Here is an 18318-nt window from a genome sequence, read left to right as displayed (position 1 = left end):
TGTGCTCAAGCACAAGAAAACCAACAAAGTTGGAGATGGGATCCTGATTAATCTGTGTACCTTGTAATAATTGCTAGCAAATTTCAACCTTTTGCTGCTCTGTTTTGATGGTTTGTTAATGATAAAGACCCTTTACATGTGTTAGAATAGTTATGCTTACCTCACACAGCAACAAAGACTGTGTGGACTGTTAATGATATGTCTTCTAATTCAATTAAGAAAAGCAAAGAGCGACTACAAACTCTCAACAGCCAAGCTAGATCCACATACCATTTACATAACCTGTAAGTAAAGACATGGCAAGAAATTTTGCATGGTTACTATCAGAAGACACTAACTTTCAAATTGTACTTGCATATTTTTCTGGACGATTATCTATCCATTATCCCATTGTTTATGGACAGAGATAGGTAACCTCCCCTCGTATGCAAAGCGTCGCTGCAGCATGACCCCCTGTCAATGGACCAACTGTTTTTACAGACACATCCAGCAAAACCAACAAAATTCCAGTGATTTGGTGTGGAGGTGACTCTGCCCAGTGGCATAAAAGGGTATTAATGTTAAAAGATGCTTCCATATAAATTTTAGAATTGGCTGCTATCCGATATGACTTTCAGTTATTTCCACAAGAACCACTTAACATCACAACTGATTCCTCATATGCTGCCAATGTTGCATTCCGTTTAGAATCTTCCTATTTAATGCATGTTAATAACCATCTTTTGTTTACTGTGGACTTTGATTATCAGCCAGCAACATGATTTTTATGTGTTACTTGTTTGCTCCCACACAGGTTTACCTGGGCCTATTGCAGAAGGTAGTAACTATGCAGATATTACTGTGATGACCGGTGTGGTACCAAATACTTTTGTTCAGGCCAAGTTATCTCATGGCCTTTTCCACCAGAATGCTCATTCTTTTTGCAAACAATTTCAATTGACCTCCTCACAGGCTCCTGATATCCTGTTGTCTTGTCCCTCCTGTTGTGGGATTGCTCTTGCTCCTTTAGCAGAAGGTACTAACACCCGAGGTTTAACAGCTAACTCCATTTGGCAAATTGGTATTACCCATATCCCAGAGTCTGGTTGTTTGAGATATGTTCATGCTTCTATTGACACCTATTCCCATTTCCTCATGGGAACTTCTCATAGCAGAGAGAAGGCCTGTGACACCATCGGGCACTGGCGCACCTGTTTCACCACTCTGGGCCTTCCCAACACCATCAGCGCGCCGGCCTAGACCTCAGAGTGAGCTGCTAACTTCTTGCAGCAATGGGGTGTGTTTCACCATAGGGGCATTTCCCACTCTCCCACTGGGCAAGCTATCCCCAAGCATGCCCACAGAACCCTAAAAACCATGCTTGAAAAACAAAAAGAGGGGGAGCTGAGGTGCCCTCATGGCAGACTACCTAAAGGCCTTATATGTCCTGAATTTTTTTAAATTGGGATGAGACGGGACAAACAGCATGTGAGAGACAGTATTCCTTCAACACTAAGACTCATCTAAGATCTCCAGAAATGGTGAAGGACTTTGGTAAAATAAAATTTAATGGTAAATGAACTGGACAATGGAAAGGACCCCTGGACTTAATGACATGGGGAAGAGGTTAAGCCTCTGTCTCCACAGGCAACCAGGTAGAGTGGATTCCATTACGGTGTGTGCCACCTTTTGTTGCACTATTCTGATTCCATGTGCATATAGCTGCTATGTTATAAACATGTTATAGTTTCTGAAAACTTTTTATAGTTATTATTGTTCTCACTGTTATTAATGTTTTAGGAGTTGTTTAGGTTTTTTCTTGTAGGTTTTTGTTGCCTAATAAAAAAAACAAAACAGGCAGGGAGATGTGGGATATGGGGGTATAATTGTTAAAGTTGCTCAGGTTATGCTCACCAGAAGGCCCAGTGGGAAAGGCACAGCTGCAGGCTGGATGGTGGAAGTTGGTTGAAAGCTGAGAGGCAGCTATGAGTGGGGAGAGTCAAGCTGGGAGTGAGGTTGTGATTGGCTGGAGGAACATGCGGACAGTGTGTGAGTGGGAAGCTGATTGGCTGAAGGAACACAGGGCCAGTGTAGGAGCAGGAAGCTGATTGGCTGAAGGAATGTGTGGACAGTGTATGCGCAAGAAGCTGATTGGGTGATAGGATGTGCGGACAGCAGCGCTGCAGCTGAGCCAGCCAATGGGTGCCTTCTTTCTGTTAGGCCTCAGTTTGGTTTCAGCTATGTCAGGTGGAGATTAAAGGTATAAAAAAGGCAATTTCTACCATAAAGCAATCTCCTTTGGATGCATAAGGGGGTCCATGTCACTTTGTTCCCCACTGCTACAGTCTTTGCAAGCATGATTTACATTAATCAAACCAACACTGAAAAGCATGAAACTTATTCTAATATCTGTCGTACCACACCCTAAAAATAACAGAAGAAAACAAGCTAAGATAAAAGGTATTTGCTGTCAAAGACAGGGAAATCCCTTCTGAAAGCCACAGTGTTGGCATCCTCTTAAGAAATGAAACAAGAGTGCAAAAATTAAACCTCCTGGAGATTTCAGATTAAAGAAAGTGTCTCATGTGTTTTGGTTTAGCACATCACCATGGCAGGGTAGTTTGTGACCTGGGAGGTGCAGCCAGTAGGAAAAGCAGGTAATTATTTATAAACCCTGGTCCTGTTAGCTGCTTCTGATCTGCTGCACTCTGAAGGTGCCCTACAATCAGCATCAGCAGCAAACTTGAAAACCTGAACCCTGCCTGAGAGTAATTTATAGCATCTGAGCTATTATTTGCTGATTCCCTGGGAGGACATTCTTGTGGACAAATGAGGGCAGAACAGCATCATTGCTTTCTCCACACCTTGAATCATCTAGGGAAAGCTGGTACAGAGAGACTCACATAGTCTCAGTTCCTGCCCTCAGATCAATGTATTTTAACTCATGGATTGGCACACACCTGAATGACTAGGAAATAGCTGCACAAGATAAACTGGCCAAGGGATTCACATCAGTGAGCAGTTGCAGAGAAGAGCAGGTTTATCCTTTGTATGCTTGTTGCAAAGACAAGAGTACACAAGACAGAGATAAGGTCAGAGCTCTCCTGTTTCATGTGGAAATACAGAGGATGAGCAGGTAGCTACTCAACTTGCTCAGCTGCTGTAAGACACCATGACCATCTCTTAGGTTAAAACCATAAATAATTTTTAAAATGCAGACCAGTAGCATGACATTTAAAGGGCATCCTTCTCAAGCCTGTGCTCTTCAACATCCACATTAATGACCTGGATGCAGGACTTGAAGGAATACTTAGGAAGTTTGCTGTCTGCACTGAACTGGGAGGAGCTGTCGAGTCTCTCAGGGGCAGAGAGGGCCTCCAGAGAAACCTTGACAAATCAGAGAAATGGGCATCACCAATTGTGGGAAGTTCAACAGGGGAAGTGCTGGATTCTGCATGTGGGAAGGGGCAAGCCTGGATATGTGGGTGGACTGGGGAATGAGGCTGAGAGCAGCTGTAGGAAGGGACTTGGGAGTCCTGGTCCATGACAAGTTGAACATGAGTCAGCAGCATCCTGGCACCATGAAGGACATCTCTGTCCTGGGCGTTAGGTAAAGCATTCCTGGTCAGGCAGGGGATTGTCCTGCTCTGCTTTGGGGCAGCCCCACCTCAAGTGCTGGGGGCAGTTTTGAGCACCATAGTATAAAAAAAGACATTAGGCCATGAGAGACCATCCAAAGAAGGGCCATGAGGATGGTGAAGGGCCTTGAGGGGAAGCCATATGAGGACTGGCTGAGGGCACTTGGTCTGTTCAGCTGGAGGAGACTGAGGTCAGACCTCACTGGGATCTTCAACATTCTCCTGAGGGACAGCAGAGGGGCAGGAACCAATCTCTTCACTCTCCTGACCAGGGATAGGACTTGAGAAAATGGCTACAGCTGTGTCCAGGGAGGATTAGGCTGGATATCAGGAAAAGGTTCTTCCCACAAAGGCTGGCTGGGCACTGAACTGGTTCCTCAGGGAATGGGTCACCGCCCAAGGCTTCCAGAACTCAAGGAGTGTTTGGACAATGTGTTCAGGCACAGGGTGGGATTGTTGGGGTGTCCTGTGCAGGGCCAGGAGTTGGACTTGATCTTCACAGGTCCTTCCCAACTCAGTATATTCTGTGATTCTATGACATCTAAAATGCTTGCTCTACTCTCAGGGCATTGATCCTTAGCAAAACTCACTTGAAGTGATGCCAGGCATGGTACAAGGCACTGAGGTCATGGGTGTGCGGAATGGCATCACACACGTCACCAAGGAGGAGATGAAGAGGCTCCAGCCCAGAGTCCACATGCCTCATGGCTGAAGGGTGCTGGGTTTGCAGTACTTGCACTGGATCCACACCCGATACATCGTCATCTGCTTCCCACGGTTCACTTGCAATCGCCGATCAACCAGATTCTGGACTTTTTCCAGCCCAGCTGTGGTGAACAGATGATCTAACTCATCTGGAAGCAAAGAGAAGGAAACTGAGGAGACCATAGCTTTTCTTTAACTGATACCTGCTCACAGGTATCAGTATCCTGCCAGAGGAAACCCAGGGTCTCACCCTAGCAGGCAAATGATCAAACAAGACAACTACTTTACTAGGGGAGTTTAACATCACAGTTTTTCAAGTTTTCCTTCTAGCAAAGAAGGAAAGAATTATTTGGAGTACATCTAGAACTAGAGACTTGACAAAGGAAACAGCAGCAGTTTTAAATAAGCGTACTGCTTGTAGTAAGCAATTAAGGAGCATCTTCTGGCAAGCTGGGACAGAGCTATTACTTCCCCCTTGCCCAGAGGAATTTCAGAGTCCACAAGAGCAAAGAACAGGATCAGACCTATGCTTTTAAATAGTGGCAGTTAGATCTGTGCTGCCTAGGCTGGAGGGGAATGGGATTCATTAAGGTTAAATTTGGGAAAAAAAAAAAAAATCCCTCAACCCCACACCCTGTTGGGGCCCAATTAAAGCTCCAAGAGCCCTTGAGGCTTCAACAATTCCACTGGCAGATAATCCTGACCAAACAAGTAAGTCTCACAGTGCCCCAGTCCTGCTGAGCAGCAGAGCTTACTCCCAGAGCACGTGGTTTGTCTGGAGTTTCTGTAGGAAAAGTCTGACAGGTTTCAGCTTGTGCTTCTTTATCAGATGCTTTCCATTGTGAAGTGTTCACCAAACATGCATTAAACATTCATTTTGTTCTGCCAAACACGACTTGTGCAGAGGGGAACAGTTCAGTTGTGCCAATGCTCTAGAACTGACTGTGCTCAGAGGCCTGTAGTGCAGGGACTGGAGGTGCAGCTGGTGATAAACAGGAGAATAACAATTGCTGCTAACACCAAGCAGCAGCTGAACTGGAGGGGCTGCCTCAGCTCCATGTTGAACCACACCCTTCTGATTTCCTCACATGAGAGCAGGAAAATTAAGGGAAGGCCTGCTAAGTGGTGTCCATCTCTCTCCATCATCTGCAGCCAATATACAAGGAGAGCTCCTCCAATCCCACCCCTCCCAGGGTAGCGGGTAGCAAATACACCAGTCTTCCTCTTAAAGGATTTTCCACTAAGGAAATTGACCATGTCATGCTTGCACCAGAAGCTGAGAAGCCCAGGTCACTGTTTAATTGGGAGATACTTAACATTTCACAGTGCTCCAAGAAAGAGGCTGAAAAGATCTAGCGGCCAATCAGGAGGGCACAGGGACAAGAAGTGGTGAAGAGAGTCAGAGGGATGTTTCTGGCCTCCTACCTTGTGTGAAGAAGTAGACTCTGGTGCCATCACCTCTTACATAGAAGTTATCAGACAGACATTGACCTAAGAGAAGACAGATAAAAACAGTTACCAGTGATCACTTAAAAATCAACAACTGCCATCCAACAATAGGCCCTTCTCCAGCACACACTGTGCTTTGCAGAATTAATGAGCTGCTTCCAAACAGGGCAGACACAGCTTCAGAGAAGCAGAATCTACTAGTGATGGGGCAAGAATTCCCATGGGAAAGGAAATACCTTTCTTAAACCGAAGCTGGGCAAGATCATAACGGCCGTAATCTCGCAACAAGATCATTCCCCCTGGTTTCAGAAGGCGACTCAGTCTGGTCACAATGCACTGCATTCTGAGAGAAGAACAAACCAGGACACTCAACAAGCTGCAAAATCATGTTTCTTTCCTTCCAAAAAGATGGAATAAAGTTTTTACATTTCAACTTCATGTAAAAAGCTACCCAAAGCCAGCAGCATTCTGAGCTCTCCCAGAGTCAGGTGGGTTCATTTTAGTTGGCCTCTATTTTTTGACATTGCCCAATTATGCTTTTTTTCCTACAAGGATAACATCCTGCCACAGCAGGGATTAACTGCTCTCTCTTCCTGATTACAAAAGGATCTCCACTGGTTTCTGCAAAACAAATAGTAAGCGAACTTGAAGAGAAGTGTTGTGAAGTAAAACTAAAGGGAACAAAAAAAGAGACTAGTGTAGGTTGCAACAATTATCACACTAAGACTACAGTGCTTTCCTCATATTTTTCCTGAACCTGAACCCTTCTTTCTTGCTGCCTCCCATGTTAGAAATTAATCTACCCTCTGAGCCTGAAAATCCAGCAGAATACTTTCCAAAGTGAGTGCTCAGTGTGGCTGGGGCTCAGAACAGTGATCTGAGCAATGATCACCCTGTCCTCTGTCAGAATTGGTTACAACAGCAAATACCTGCAAATTTTGTTTGCTGAGGCTTTGTGGAAAACTGGACCACAAACAGAACAAACTTTAATTTTCCTTGATAGGAGATTATTAAAGAACTCCAGTCATAGAAGAATTATCTTCTGCAATCAGAAGGAATTATTAAAACTTACTTCTCTGGCAGAATTGCTGAGAGGACAAAGATAAGAATAACAATGTCAAGACTCTCCTCTGGCATTGGAAAAGGACTTTGGTCATTGCACAGGTCATGGACAAATGCAAAGCAGCGAGAAGAATCATATTCTGCATTATTCTGTATTTGAGGGAGAGAAATAAGTAACATTAGTAGCAGACCCTGATCTCAGTATAAGCTGGACTATATGGATTATTAGTATTATATGGAGTATTTTAAATTTCACATTATCAAGAGGTGTGTCCAGAGATCTGTTGCTGTCTCACTGGACTTTTGTGTCAGGTATATTCCTTGGTCAGGCAAGGAACAGGTGTGAAATGTGAAAAAATATTTACACACAGGAGATTTACAAAGAGCTTTGGTCTTGATACAGTCAATCAAAAAAACCCATAAAACTGGACCAGGGTTGATCACAATTTTAAGGTCAGAATTTCCACTAACACTGGTAAGAAATGAGAGATTTATACTGATAAATTGGAAACCTTTACATAAGTGAGGCAGGGCACCTCTCTGCATCACTGAAATCAATATTCATTTAATCTACAAACAGATATTCTCTATACCCCAAAAATAAAACTTGATTGCCTAAAGTTACAGCCTTAAAAAATCAGATTTAGCTGCTGCTACAGATTGCAGAAGCCTCTACAAACAGTGCTTGTGTCACATAAAGAAGATGAAATGGATGCTGACTGTGGTGCTATGCTCCCCTGTCATCTCAGGATTGCATTTGATATTTCATATATTCTCAGTACTGCCTTGACCAGAAATTTATCAGTGGTATTTGTCCTTTGACCAAACTCCAACCTCTTGCACCACAAACATGATCCTTCCTCAGGTGCTTGTACAGAAGAAATCAGACCATGTTCCCAGAACTGTGGTGACAGTGACACACACAAACAAAAACCAGCTTAAGTTCCTGTTAAAAAATAGCCTGAATGTTTTCAAGGTTTGAGTTTTTTTCAAGTTACTCAGCTAAAAGAACACTGCATTGAGAAAAGTACTGCCAACCACAGGGGAAGAAAATCTGTCTGACTTATTTGCTGCCAACGTGACATTTTGAGAACTTTTACTTCCCTAATTTTTACTACCTTTGATGGCTCATTTTCCAGATTTCCCAGTGCAAGGGTCAGCACCAGGGCTGGCTAAAACCAGAAAGCTGCCAGCACAGCCAGAGAGTCACTGGCAGCTGGTATAGATTTGTGTTAATGGGCAATTGGCCCCAGATACTTCCCACATCTTCGTAAGTCACCACTGAGATTACCTGGACAAGATCCACAGCTGCTGTAGAAAAATCACAGCAATAAACGAACAAGCCTGGGTCACTGCAATAAATCAAAGAAACTCATCATTTATGCTGAGGAATTCAGAAGTGTTTCAAATGCACAAAGCCCAGAAATCCTAGGCTTTAGTTTTTGTGCAAAATCTGGTGGATTCCATTGCTCCTTTATGTCCATTCTTTTCATATGGAACTGACTGCTTCCTTTTTATTTTAAATCTAAAACCAAGGGCTTCCAAGCTCAAAACACAATAACCTGAAGCTGCAGATGGCAAAGATACCATTAGCATTTGGCTTTTCTCTGAGCTTGTCATGGAACATTTTTCCAATTGTTTTTAAGAGGCTGGTATCTCATGCAGGTAAAAGCCTACTGAGAATTACTTCACAGAATCCCAGAATGGTGTGGGCTTGGAGGAACGTTAAAGATCATCCAGTCCCACCCCTGCTTTGGGCAGAGACACCTTCCACTAGACCAAGGTGTTCCAAGCCCTGTCCAACCAGGCCTTGGACACTTCTAGGAATGCAGAAGCCACAGCTTTTCTGGACAACCCATGCTAGGGCCTCCCCACCCTCAAAGGGAACAATTCCTTCCTAATATCCCATTTATCTCTGCCCTCTGGCAGTGGGAAGCCATTTCCTCTTGTCTCTACTTACTTGTTGGTTTGTAAAATTGGGAAGACTGTATTCCCAGCCCCACAGCCAACCTGCATAAACAGAGCAGATGTATACAGTGAAAATAATTCCTTCAGCATGTACATGCAGATAATTTTCAATCATCTCTCTACAGCCATGTAAGGAAGAACTATGCATTAGTAAAGCTGAGAATGGCAGTGACTATTCTGAAGTGTCCATGTGTCCATGCAAGATCTGAGTGTGTTAAGGTCTGAGGAACAGGACTACATGCGTGGGAAACCACTAAGCAAGCTCTTGTCAAAATCTTAATAACAAGCTATACATTGTTACTCTTTTGAAAGCTGTTTTTGCTGGAATCCCAAGCATAACAACCAGTATGAGTCACTGAAGCACGGGCAAAGGCCATGGATGAGTTACATTCACTTCCATAGAAAATCAGAGCAATGGAGAAGTTAGGTTTGCTTTACTCTAATTACTCCTTCTGCTTGTTCCTATTTGAAAAGATGATGGCTCACACAACTGGGTTTAGGGAATTTGCCTCTGAATGTTTAAAGAATCAGTAAAATTGAAACAGACTGAGCAGAAAACACCACAGGGGGTTTGCAGTGACAGCTGTAAGTTAAAGAGCTCACTCAGGTGAGACAGGAGATGCACATTGAGAACACTGTAGTCTGAGGAAATCGTGACAGTGTCAAATTAAATTTAAAAATTCAGGACAGTTCATACTAACTCTCCCTGGAAGGGCAGGACTTTCATATAATACTAAGTATTAAACAAATCCAGTAATATCTACAGTGAACAACTAGAGGTGACAGAGCAAAAAGGTCACAACCAGCTGTGAGCTGTCCAATACTTAAAATTGCCACAAACTTCTCTGGGACAAAGCCTGTATCAGTTTGGGATTCCCTGTTATCACAAAGGCCCTAAGGAACAAACCCAAGAGCATCTTTACATTCTTGTTTCACATCTCCCAAGGCAAACAGGAGTCAGCACAAACATGCAGAAGACAATGACAAGGTGTCCTAGGGTGACTATATGATGCTTGCATCCCTGCTTGTCAGTTCTGTTTATGCTGGATGTTAAGTTCTGCATCTTTAAGACTGGTTCCAAGAGCAAAGGAGGAGAGAAGAAGTGTGCAGTTTGTTTGCAGAAACTGTACTTGCTCCCTCTGTTCTGTGTTCCTTCTCATGGATTGTGTTGTCTGCAAGACAGGCAGTGGGAGAGAACTCTGCTTTACTTTTAGTTATTAGCTAGCTGAGGTAGCAAAGTTCCCTGGACTGTGGTTTTTCTTTTCCTGTAGTTTTTCTTTTCCTTGGAACTGATCAACCCTGCTCTGGGCTAAAACCCCAGAACACTGGGAGCACACATCTGTGGCCCACCAGGGCCCAGGATGCAGCATTCCAGCACTGAGGGACTGATAACAGACTGAGTGAGCCAAGCTACACACCACGACAGGGGTTTTCTGAAGGTGCCATCTCTTCAGAACAGTGAGAGGTTTTATGGTTCAGTATTATTCATTTTTTATGCCTGTGAATACTTTGCTTGTTAAATAAAGAGGTTTTTTCCACTTTTCTCCTGGGAAATATTTTCCTGAACCAGTTGGGGGAGGGGCCACTTGAATCTGCTTTCCAGAGAAACTGCTTTGTAAGTTTTCTCACAGATTTGCCCTGAATCAGGACAGAAGGGGAAGCTTTATACAGAGTAGAAGAATCAGCTTCTTCAAAAGATGACCTTAAAATGCTTGTTTGAACATCTGATAGCAAGAGTTTGGCTTTTATACTTGTAAACTTCTTATAGTTCTTGTGCTCTGCTAATTCAGAGTCTGAACCAAAAGAATCCCAACAGATTTAGTTCAGTTCCAAACTACCCTCTAAGTTTTGCATTTTACTGACTGAAGGCAATCATCCCCTCCCTTGCTGTTTGGCAGTGACACACATTTTTATGTCCCAGTCACACTGACACAAGAGAGGCTTTGATGTGTGACTTTGATTTCCAGCTCTTACCTCTAATATACGGTAAGATGCAGCTGATCCTGGGTAATGCCCATCACTGTTTTTCTGTGCAGCCAACCCCTCCGTGTGGCCTCCAGGTGGGCTTTTTATCAGGTTTAACTGTCTCTCTGTCCTGGTTTCCAACGAGCAATGGCAAATTTCACAGCTTCCCAGCCCTTCCTTTTTGGATTCTTCTTTGTTACTAAATCCATGTACAGAATCTCCATTTTGGCTTGAGTTCCTGTGAGGTGCCAGCTCAGGAAATTCAGTGAACAGCCAGTGCCTGTCCTTGAAGAAGCCGTTTTCGTGGATTTTATAGAAGTCATCCCAGTATTTCTTAGCATTCACCTCATATTCCTCTGTGAACACAAGCAAAAACATCACCAGGCATCAAATCAGAAGGTCTCAGGGTTTAATCAGTTCAAAGAGTGAGGGATCACTGCAGGCACCTATGCACCAACCTACTTTAATAAGTGACATTACTGACTGAAAATCCTTTATTTAAATTTGCAATCCTACACAAACACTCAGCCTATGTCCTCACAGTCACTTTGTTAGGACTTAAAAAGGGAAAAGAGAGAAGAGGAAACTCTGTCTCCTGGTAGGATTTAAAGGAAGTCAGCAACAGAAAAAGTCTCTTTGAAGGAGATCGGATTAAAGAAATCCAGGTTTTACTTCCATCTCTAACACTGACCTGTTCAGCTGACTGGAACAATTAATTTGGAGCCTGGTGGCATTAAGTGTAAAGCACAACTCCTAAGGAATTTTCTGAGAGCTGCCTGGAGCTGAAAGCTCCTGTCCAACACACTGCTCTTATTTTCAGGTGGAGAAACCGAAAAATGAGTCAACTCTCCCTGCCTGGCAGGAAGCTCAGTTAGAATTTATGCAATCCTGCAGGTAACAGGACAGCATGTTTTCCACATTTTCTGGAGTCCAGTCCAGATAACTTTACTTTCCATAGTTCTGTGCATGTCAGAGCATCACACATTTATGAACTAAAACAAAAGCGGGGAATCAACAGTGACCACTGCATTAAAGTACCAGTGGAGAACTAAGGTGGACAGGCTAAAGATGAACAGAATTAATTTGGGCAGCAGCACTTTCACATCAAATGGTTCACTTCAGGAGAAAGAGGAGTATTACAGGGAGCTGGAAAAGCTTACAAAGCCACGATAGAGTGAAATTTGAGTCACCTACAAACTTATTTCCACACACTTTCCCAGATTTCAGATCAAGCACAGTCTGGGGGAACTATTTCTTCCACGGGAAGCTACAAATCCAAGTGACTTTCTATGACTTCATCAATGTGATGAGTTCTTTGTTCTGGGAATTGATGCCTAATTATAGCATCCTGTGCTTGAAATCACCTACAGACATTAACATCCATGGCCAGAAATCCCAACTGCATGCCAATAATAAGTAACTCCTCAACCATCTTTGGATGGCAACAAATGCATTACTGAATAAGAATGACTGTAGGGTATTATTAGCTGAACTGCTGTTTATTTATTAGTCTTCCTGAAGAACATAAAACTGTTTCAAAGTGAGATGGTAAAGTGAACCCAGAACACCTGGAAAAAGATGTAGCCTCAGCCAAATATAGACAAAAATGGCTTTAACAAAGAAGCACTAATCAGTCATATGTCTATTTTTAGTAGGATATATCCCTGCAGCACAAAGAGCTATATAGAAAATAATCTCTTTACCTCAACTACAAGGATTTTCTCCTTTTAAGAAGCCTGGTTCTTACCCACGAAGATGAAGCAAACTTCAATGTCTGGTATTAGACACAAGCAGTAAGTTTGCACCATGATCTCACTGTAGGTCACAGTGAACAGGGCCAGGTCAGTTCACTGTTTGCATGGAAGGAGTCAGTGACTGCTGATGCTGAAAGAAGTGCTATTGACCCAAACCCTTGCACACTCTACCCTAAACTTTCTTTCTCCCATGTACCAGCAGGAATATGCAAGGCTTCTGAGGCTGAAACTCTTTCACGTAACAAAAACACAGATCCTGATTCCTGCTCATCTCCAACAATTCCATGACAGCCTGACTGCTGTGGAATGCTTACTTGAGACACTGGGACAAAATTCCAGCCCAGCCATTTTGGATTGCCCATATTTTTGCCACATTACACTGGTGAAGAAGACACTGTACTCTTCCTTTGTTACATTAGTTTGAAATTCTGTTGGATGCTATTGAAGAGCTGTCATACTCCAAACTACATGTGGGGAAGCTTTATTTAAAGCTCATTTACCTTGGAGCCTGCTGTTTTCAAAGCCCTGAATAAATGATCAGTAACAATGTAAATACAAAAAATTAAGGGCCAGCTGACAAAGATCATACAAGAAATAGATTTAAGCAAACATATGACCATGGCTTCCTGCCAGAAAAGTTCACATCACACTTATTTCAGCCCCTTTTTGGAGTATTAGTTCACAGTGCCATTGGTGTGCAAGCCAGATTCCTTCAGAGACTTTCCTGATAAGGACTCCTGACTTCCTGCTCACCTTTATAAGAGCATACCCCCAAAGCCAAGCCCATTCTCACCCCTTCACTGTGCAAAAGAAGAGCAAACAAAAGTAACTGTTCAAAAAGACCAGAAGAGAACCAGGGACCTCCTGAATTGCAAGGGGGCTAATCATGGAACCTCGAAAGGAAACCAAGAAACTTGGATTTCTTTCTCTTTCTTTTCCCAGCCAGGAGACAAAAGTTCCACATAGCCACAGAGCTTCCCTCCTTCTTCAGAACAAATCCTGACATCTCCAAGCAGTCCACAGAATAATACAGTCATAATGACCAATATTCTGCCTTTGTTCTCCTCCTTGGACATCCTGATTCTCAAACTACCAGACCCTTCAGGCACATTTGCCTGGGCTGCTTTCCCTACTTTCCAGCCATCCCATTGTCTCCACACGCTTCCCAGTGAATAGCAACCATCAACATTTGACTGGCCTCCATTGTTCACTCTGGAAAATATATCATGGAGTTCTGACAAACGGTTCCAACAGCAAATTACTCCACAATTTCCTAGTTGTATATAGGTTCTCAAAGCATGACAGACAGCACCCTTTAATGCTAACCACATTTTAAAATAAGCTCAACACAGTGGGCATCACAATGGAAAACTGCTGGATACCTCTAGGAGTCCAAGAAATTAGGAGGGTTACTCTTTGCTGAATTAAATTTGCTATTGTGAACACAACTGGAAGCTATATGGAAGTGTCTCAATAGTTCCAGTAGTGCTCAGCATCATCTGACCGGTGACACACTTGATTTAATTTTCACAAAAGGAGCAGATACACCCTAGAGCTTAGCAGGGTATAACAAGATCATCATCAGATAAGTTTCTTATCACACCAAAGAACCATTTCACCAACATTTGAGGAACTAGATGATCTCTACCAGGTGTGGAGAAAATGCATTATTAACCATCTCAGAATGGCTTCAACCATGACTTAACCAAAGACCTGAGCACCTTGAGCTTGATTCAGAGACGAGTAAGCTCTGCATTTTGGAGTGATAAATATCCTTTAAATCATACAAAATTCAAACTTTGGAATCCCTTTGCTGTCTGTCTGAGGATAAACAATCAAGATAAAGTAATTTTTCTTTCTCTGATTAAATTGTTCTCATGTGGTTTGTTTGCTTTGTAGAGATATGAATATCTCTTTGTAGAGATATGGACACTACTTTCTCAGACCCTTTAAAGAGAAAATCAGCTTGGATCAGGGCTCACTCCACAGCAAGTCAGCAAAAACTGTGTACTAGCAGTTAGGTTTAAAGAGCAAAAATAAGCAGAGGCAACAACCCTACACTCAAGAGAGGTTTGTTGACAATGAACACTAACAAGTATTTAACATACACATCATGACAGAGAAGTGTAACCCAATCTGACTCCTCCCAACCAGCAGGAGTCTCTAGTGAAGGTGGAAGAGTCACAGGGAGATAAATTAAGACCAGAAAGGTTCCTCCCCCTCAATTTCCCATTATCACAGCTGTGTTAATGCCTTCTGAGTGACTGGGAGAGGGGGAAGAGAGGAACTGATGATGTTGTGATGTGGCTCTGGCCAGACTGTTCCATTCCTGGCACAAAGCTGACTCACATGAGGACACTCTCCAAAAGTACCTTGTTTGTCTTGTGGCAATAGTTGTGAGCTGTTTTCTTGAACTTTACTCCTGGCACTGGCTTCCTGCTCTTCTGACCATTCCACATTATCCCTGTTGTGAAAAATAAGATGAACTAGAGCTAAGCATGGTAGGAAAGAGAAAGGTCTGGAGAGCCCTCCAAATGGACAGGGCTGCAGATGTGATCCCCAATTCCAGCCCAGCACCAGCACAACAGCCTAGTCAGCATGTGCAGGTCTAGTCCTGAAGGAACTCATGGAATTGCAAACAGGAGGGATCCTAAATCTGTCCCATTTTGGATGCTCAGTCAAGTCAAATTTAAAGAGAATAGATCCTTGCTAAAACCATGAGAGCACTCAGCACAAAACCACATCGTCTTTCTCAAGTTAAAGCAGAAAAGGCAGCTGGGTTATTTGGAAGGTAACTGTTAAATGAAATCAAATGATGAGAAAATTAGGGGAAGCTTTAAAGCATTAAGAATTATTAATAACTTCAATGCACATACACAGTTATGCAGTCATTAAAGTGATTCACTTGGCCTTTTTTCATTAAAACAAGTCAATGAAAAGCAGAGTACAAGGCTCAAGAAGCAGTTCTTGTCTCACAAGGAATCAGTCGTCTGATTTTAACTCACAAAACAAAGGCTTAAATATTAAGTCTGTGAAAAAACAGATTACTAAGAATTTCCACAGGAAAACTAAGGATATGCTTTTGTAACATACCTTTTGTATAGAACAGTCCCAGAAGGAATGACAGGCTGACACATATAAATATTACTTAATTACAAATTAAACACAGCCGATTCTTGACATGGTAGAGCAGCCAGAGACCAAAAGCGGATCTATTTACCCCCAAAATGCAAAATACCTTCAGTTCCCAGCAAATTGGAGAATTTGGATGTTTAACTGACTTAAAACAACTTCTGCATCTACATAAAGAGCTCCTGTTCCAAGCACACACTTGGCACAACCTTACTGAAAGAATGTCAGGTTATGGATATTCTGACAGAAGGTAATTTACCTCTATTAACCATAGCAATAAAACAATTGCTGCAACCACGGGAGCCTGAGGAATTCTACTGCTTCAGGAGGGGTTGAGAATGGCTCAGAACTCTGCTGATCAGTCCTGAAGTTTCAGGACACTCGGAGGACCAATCCCAAAGGTTCAGGAGCCCCCAGAGAATCAGTCCCCAAGGCCCAGAACCCCGCAGGGAGCAGTTCCAAGTGCTCAGGACCCCCGGACACCAGCACCGGCCACATAGAGCAGTGCCCCGCTCGGGGATGCCGGTCCCCGCCCAGCCCGCAGTCGCTGTGCGGCCGCCAGCCCCACTTCCACCGCTCCCCCGGCCTGCTCCGCGCCCTGAGGGTGCCTCTCGAGGCGCGCCCGGAGAAGAGGGCGGTCACCGCGGTCAGGGCCCCGTGAGACGGAGCGGGCACGTCGGGACTGGCCCATTACACAGCGCTTGGCCACAGACACCGCAAATCGGAGAGGCGACGGCGAGCCCGCCCCGGCCACCCCCACCCCACCGCCGGGCGCGGGGCGGCACCGCAGGGCAGCAGAACCCTGGGCGGCTCACGGGGGTCTAGAGCGGGCAGCGGCGGCAGCCCTCACGCACCAGGCGTTGTGCTGGAAAAGCCGGGAGGGGTCGGTGAGGAGCCGCCTCCCGAAAGGCCGCCGCTCCCCGGCCTCGCTGGGCGCCGCCATGACGGGCCGGGCAGAGCCGGAAGCGGAAGCGACCCCGCGCGCTCCGACCCGAAGGAGGACTGCGGGCGGCGGTCACGTGGGGGGCGGGTGGGGGGGGCGGTCGGGTGAGGCGGTGCCGTGAGGGGGAAGGGCTCGCGAATGGCTCTGGGGAGTTTATCTCCATTTATCGCGTTCCAGGGAGCGCCGGAACGGGACAGGGCACCACAGGGCTTCTTCTGCCCCAGCCTTGCTGCTCCAGTAGGGTCATTCCAGAGTACATGGCACAGAATCCCGGAATGGTTTGGGTGGGAAGGGACCTTAGAGCCCACCCAGTGCCACCTCTGCCATGGCAGGGTCACCTTCCACTGTCGCAGGCTGCTCCAGGTTCTGTCCAGCCTGGCCTTGGACACTTTCAGGAATCCAGGGGCAGCCACAGCTACTTTGGGCACCCTGTGCCAGGGCCTGCCCACCCTCACAGGGGGGAATTTCCTCCCAACATCCCAGCAAATCCTGCTCTTTCAAATTGAACCCATTCCCCCTTGTCCTCTTACAACGAGGTATAATGGGTTCAAATTCAAAGGATTTGAATGGATTGCCTGTGAGATGCAAAGCTGTGTTCATATCAGGTACAAACAGGCGACGTGTGTATTTTGTGAATGCGAAATGTGTGGATACTGACAATGGGATAGTTGCGAATTCTCATAATAACTGAGGAAAATAAAGCATGGAAAAAGGCCTTTGAACCTATCTTTTGTTTGCAATTAACCCTGGTTGATTTAGGAGCATTAGAATTCAGGTGTTAAAGATGTTGCTTTTTGCTTGCATTTAATCCATAAAAAGCTCTGCAATAATAACCTTTTGAAGTATAATTTAGAACATTACTTGTATCCTTGAAACTATCGCTTTGGAATATATATAAAGGAAATTTATTGAAGCAGAGAAAAACAGCTTGAGAAAGGAAGATGAACATCACCTCAAGGGTTTATGGTTTCGACCAAAGGGAAGCTGGACATCACTGTTATGAGATTTATAGTCTCTGCAATTAAAAGGTGGACACATATTTGGGGAGCTGGACCCCACCAGATGGGATTAGGCTTTCTTCTTTTGGAAACTGGACCGTCACCATCTGGGGATACTTCTTTGAGATACATCCTGAGAAATTAAAATCACAATAGCGTATAGAATTGTGATGTAATAATTTGGAATAAAAATTGCTGATGAGTAAAAGAATTGGAAATAGAAACTGCTGAAAAAACCTGATGAGTATCCCTATAAATACCTGTAACCATCAATTATTGGTGTGCAGTTGGAGGGAAAACTTCCCCCACTGTACGGAGCGCTGTATTGCTCATACTTTACCTTATTAAATAATAAATTGATTGCTGCTTAAATATTGGCCTAGTCAAGCTTCTTATTCCTAACATCCAGGTTCTGTCCAGCCTGCCCTTGGACACTTTCAGGAATCCAGGGGCAGCCACAGCTACTTTGGGCACCCTGTGCCAGGGCCTGCCCACCCTCACAGGGGGGAATTTCCTCCCAACATCCCAGCAAATCCTGCTCTTTCAAATTGAACCCATTCCCCCTTGTCCTCTTACAACGAGGTATAATGGGTTCAAATTCAAAGGATTTGAATGGATTGCCCAGGACTGCCTCCAGACAGTTCTGGAATATCTCCAACAATGAAAGCTTGACACCTCTGGACAATCTCATCCAGTGCTTGGTCACTGCACAATGATGAAGTTCT

General features: G+C 44.2%; 1 protein-coding gene across 1 annotated transcript; it reads right to left on the bottom strand.

Moving 5' to 3' along the window:
- Window positions 1–3001: 3001 nt before the first annotated feature.
- On the bottom strand, window positions 3002–16616 carry LOC134430754 (tRNA N(3)-methylcytidine methyltransferase METTL2-like). Its single transcript, XM_063178645.1, has 9 exons — window positions 16507–16616; window positions 14893–14984; window positions 10776–11122; window positions 8794–8843; window positions 8125–8185; window positions 6844–6983; window positions 6008–6114; window positions 5748–5813; window positions 3002–4471 (listed from the first exon to the last, which is right to left on the bottom strand). Exons 1-9 carry the CDS (start codon window positions 16593–16595, stop codon window positions 4320–4322), a joined length of 1104 nt encoding a protein of 367 aa, XP_063034715.1. The 5' UTR covers window positions 16596–16616; the 3' UTR covers window positions 3002–4319.
- Between the last annotated feature and the right edge of the window lie 1702 nt (window positions 16617–18318).

The sequence above is a fragment of the Melospiza melodia genome, chromosome 30 (genome assembly GCF_035770615.1).
Source record: "Melospiza melodia melodia isolate bMelMel2 chromosome 30, bMelMel2.pri, whole genome shotgun sequence".
NCBI classification, from domain to species: domain Eukaryota; kingdom Metazoa; phylum Chordata; class Aves; order Passeriformes; family Passerellidae; genus Melospiza; species Melospiza melodia.
Note: the sequence above shows the minus strand (reverse complement) of the source record. Positions and strands in the feature narration are given on the sequence as shown.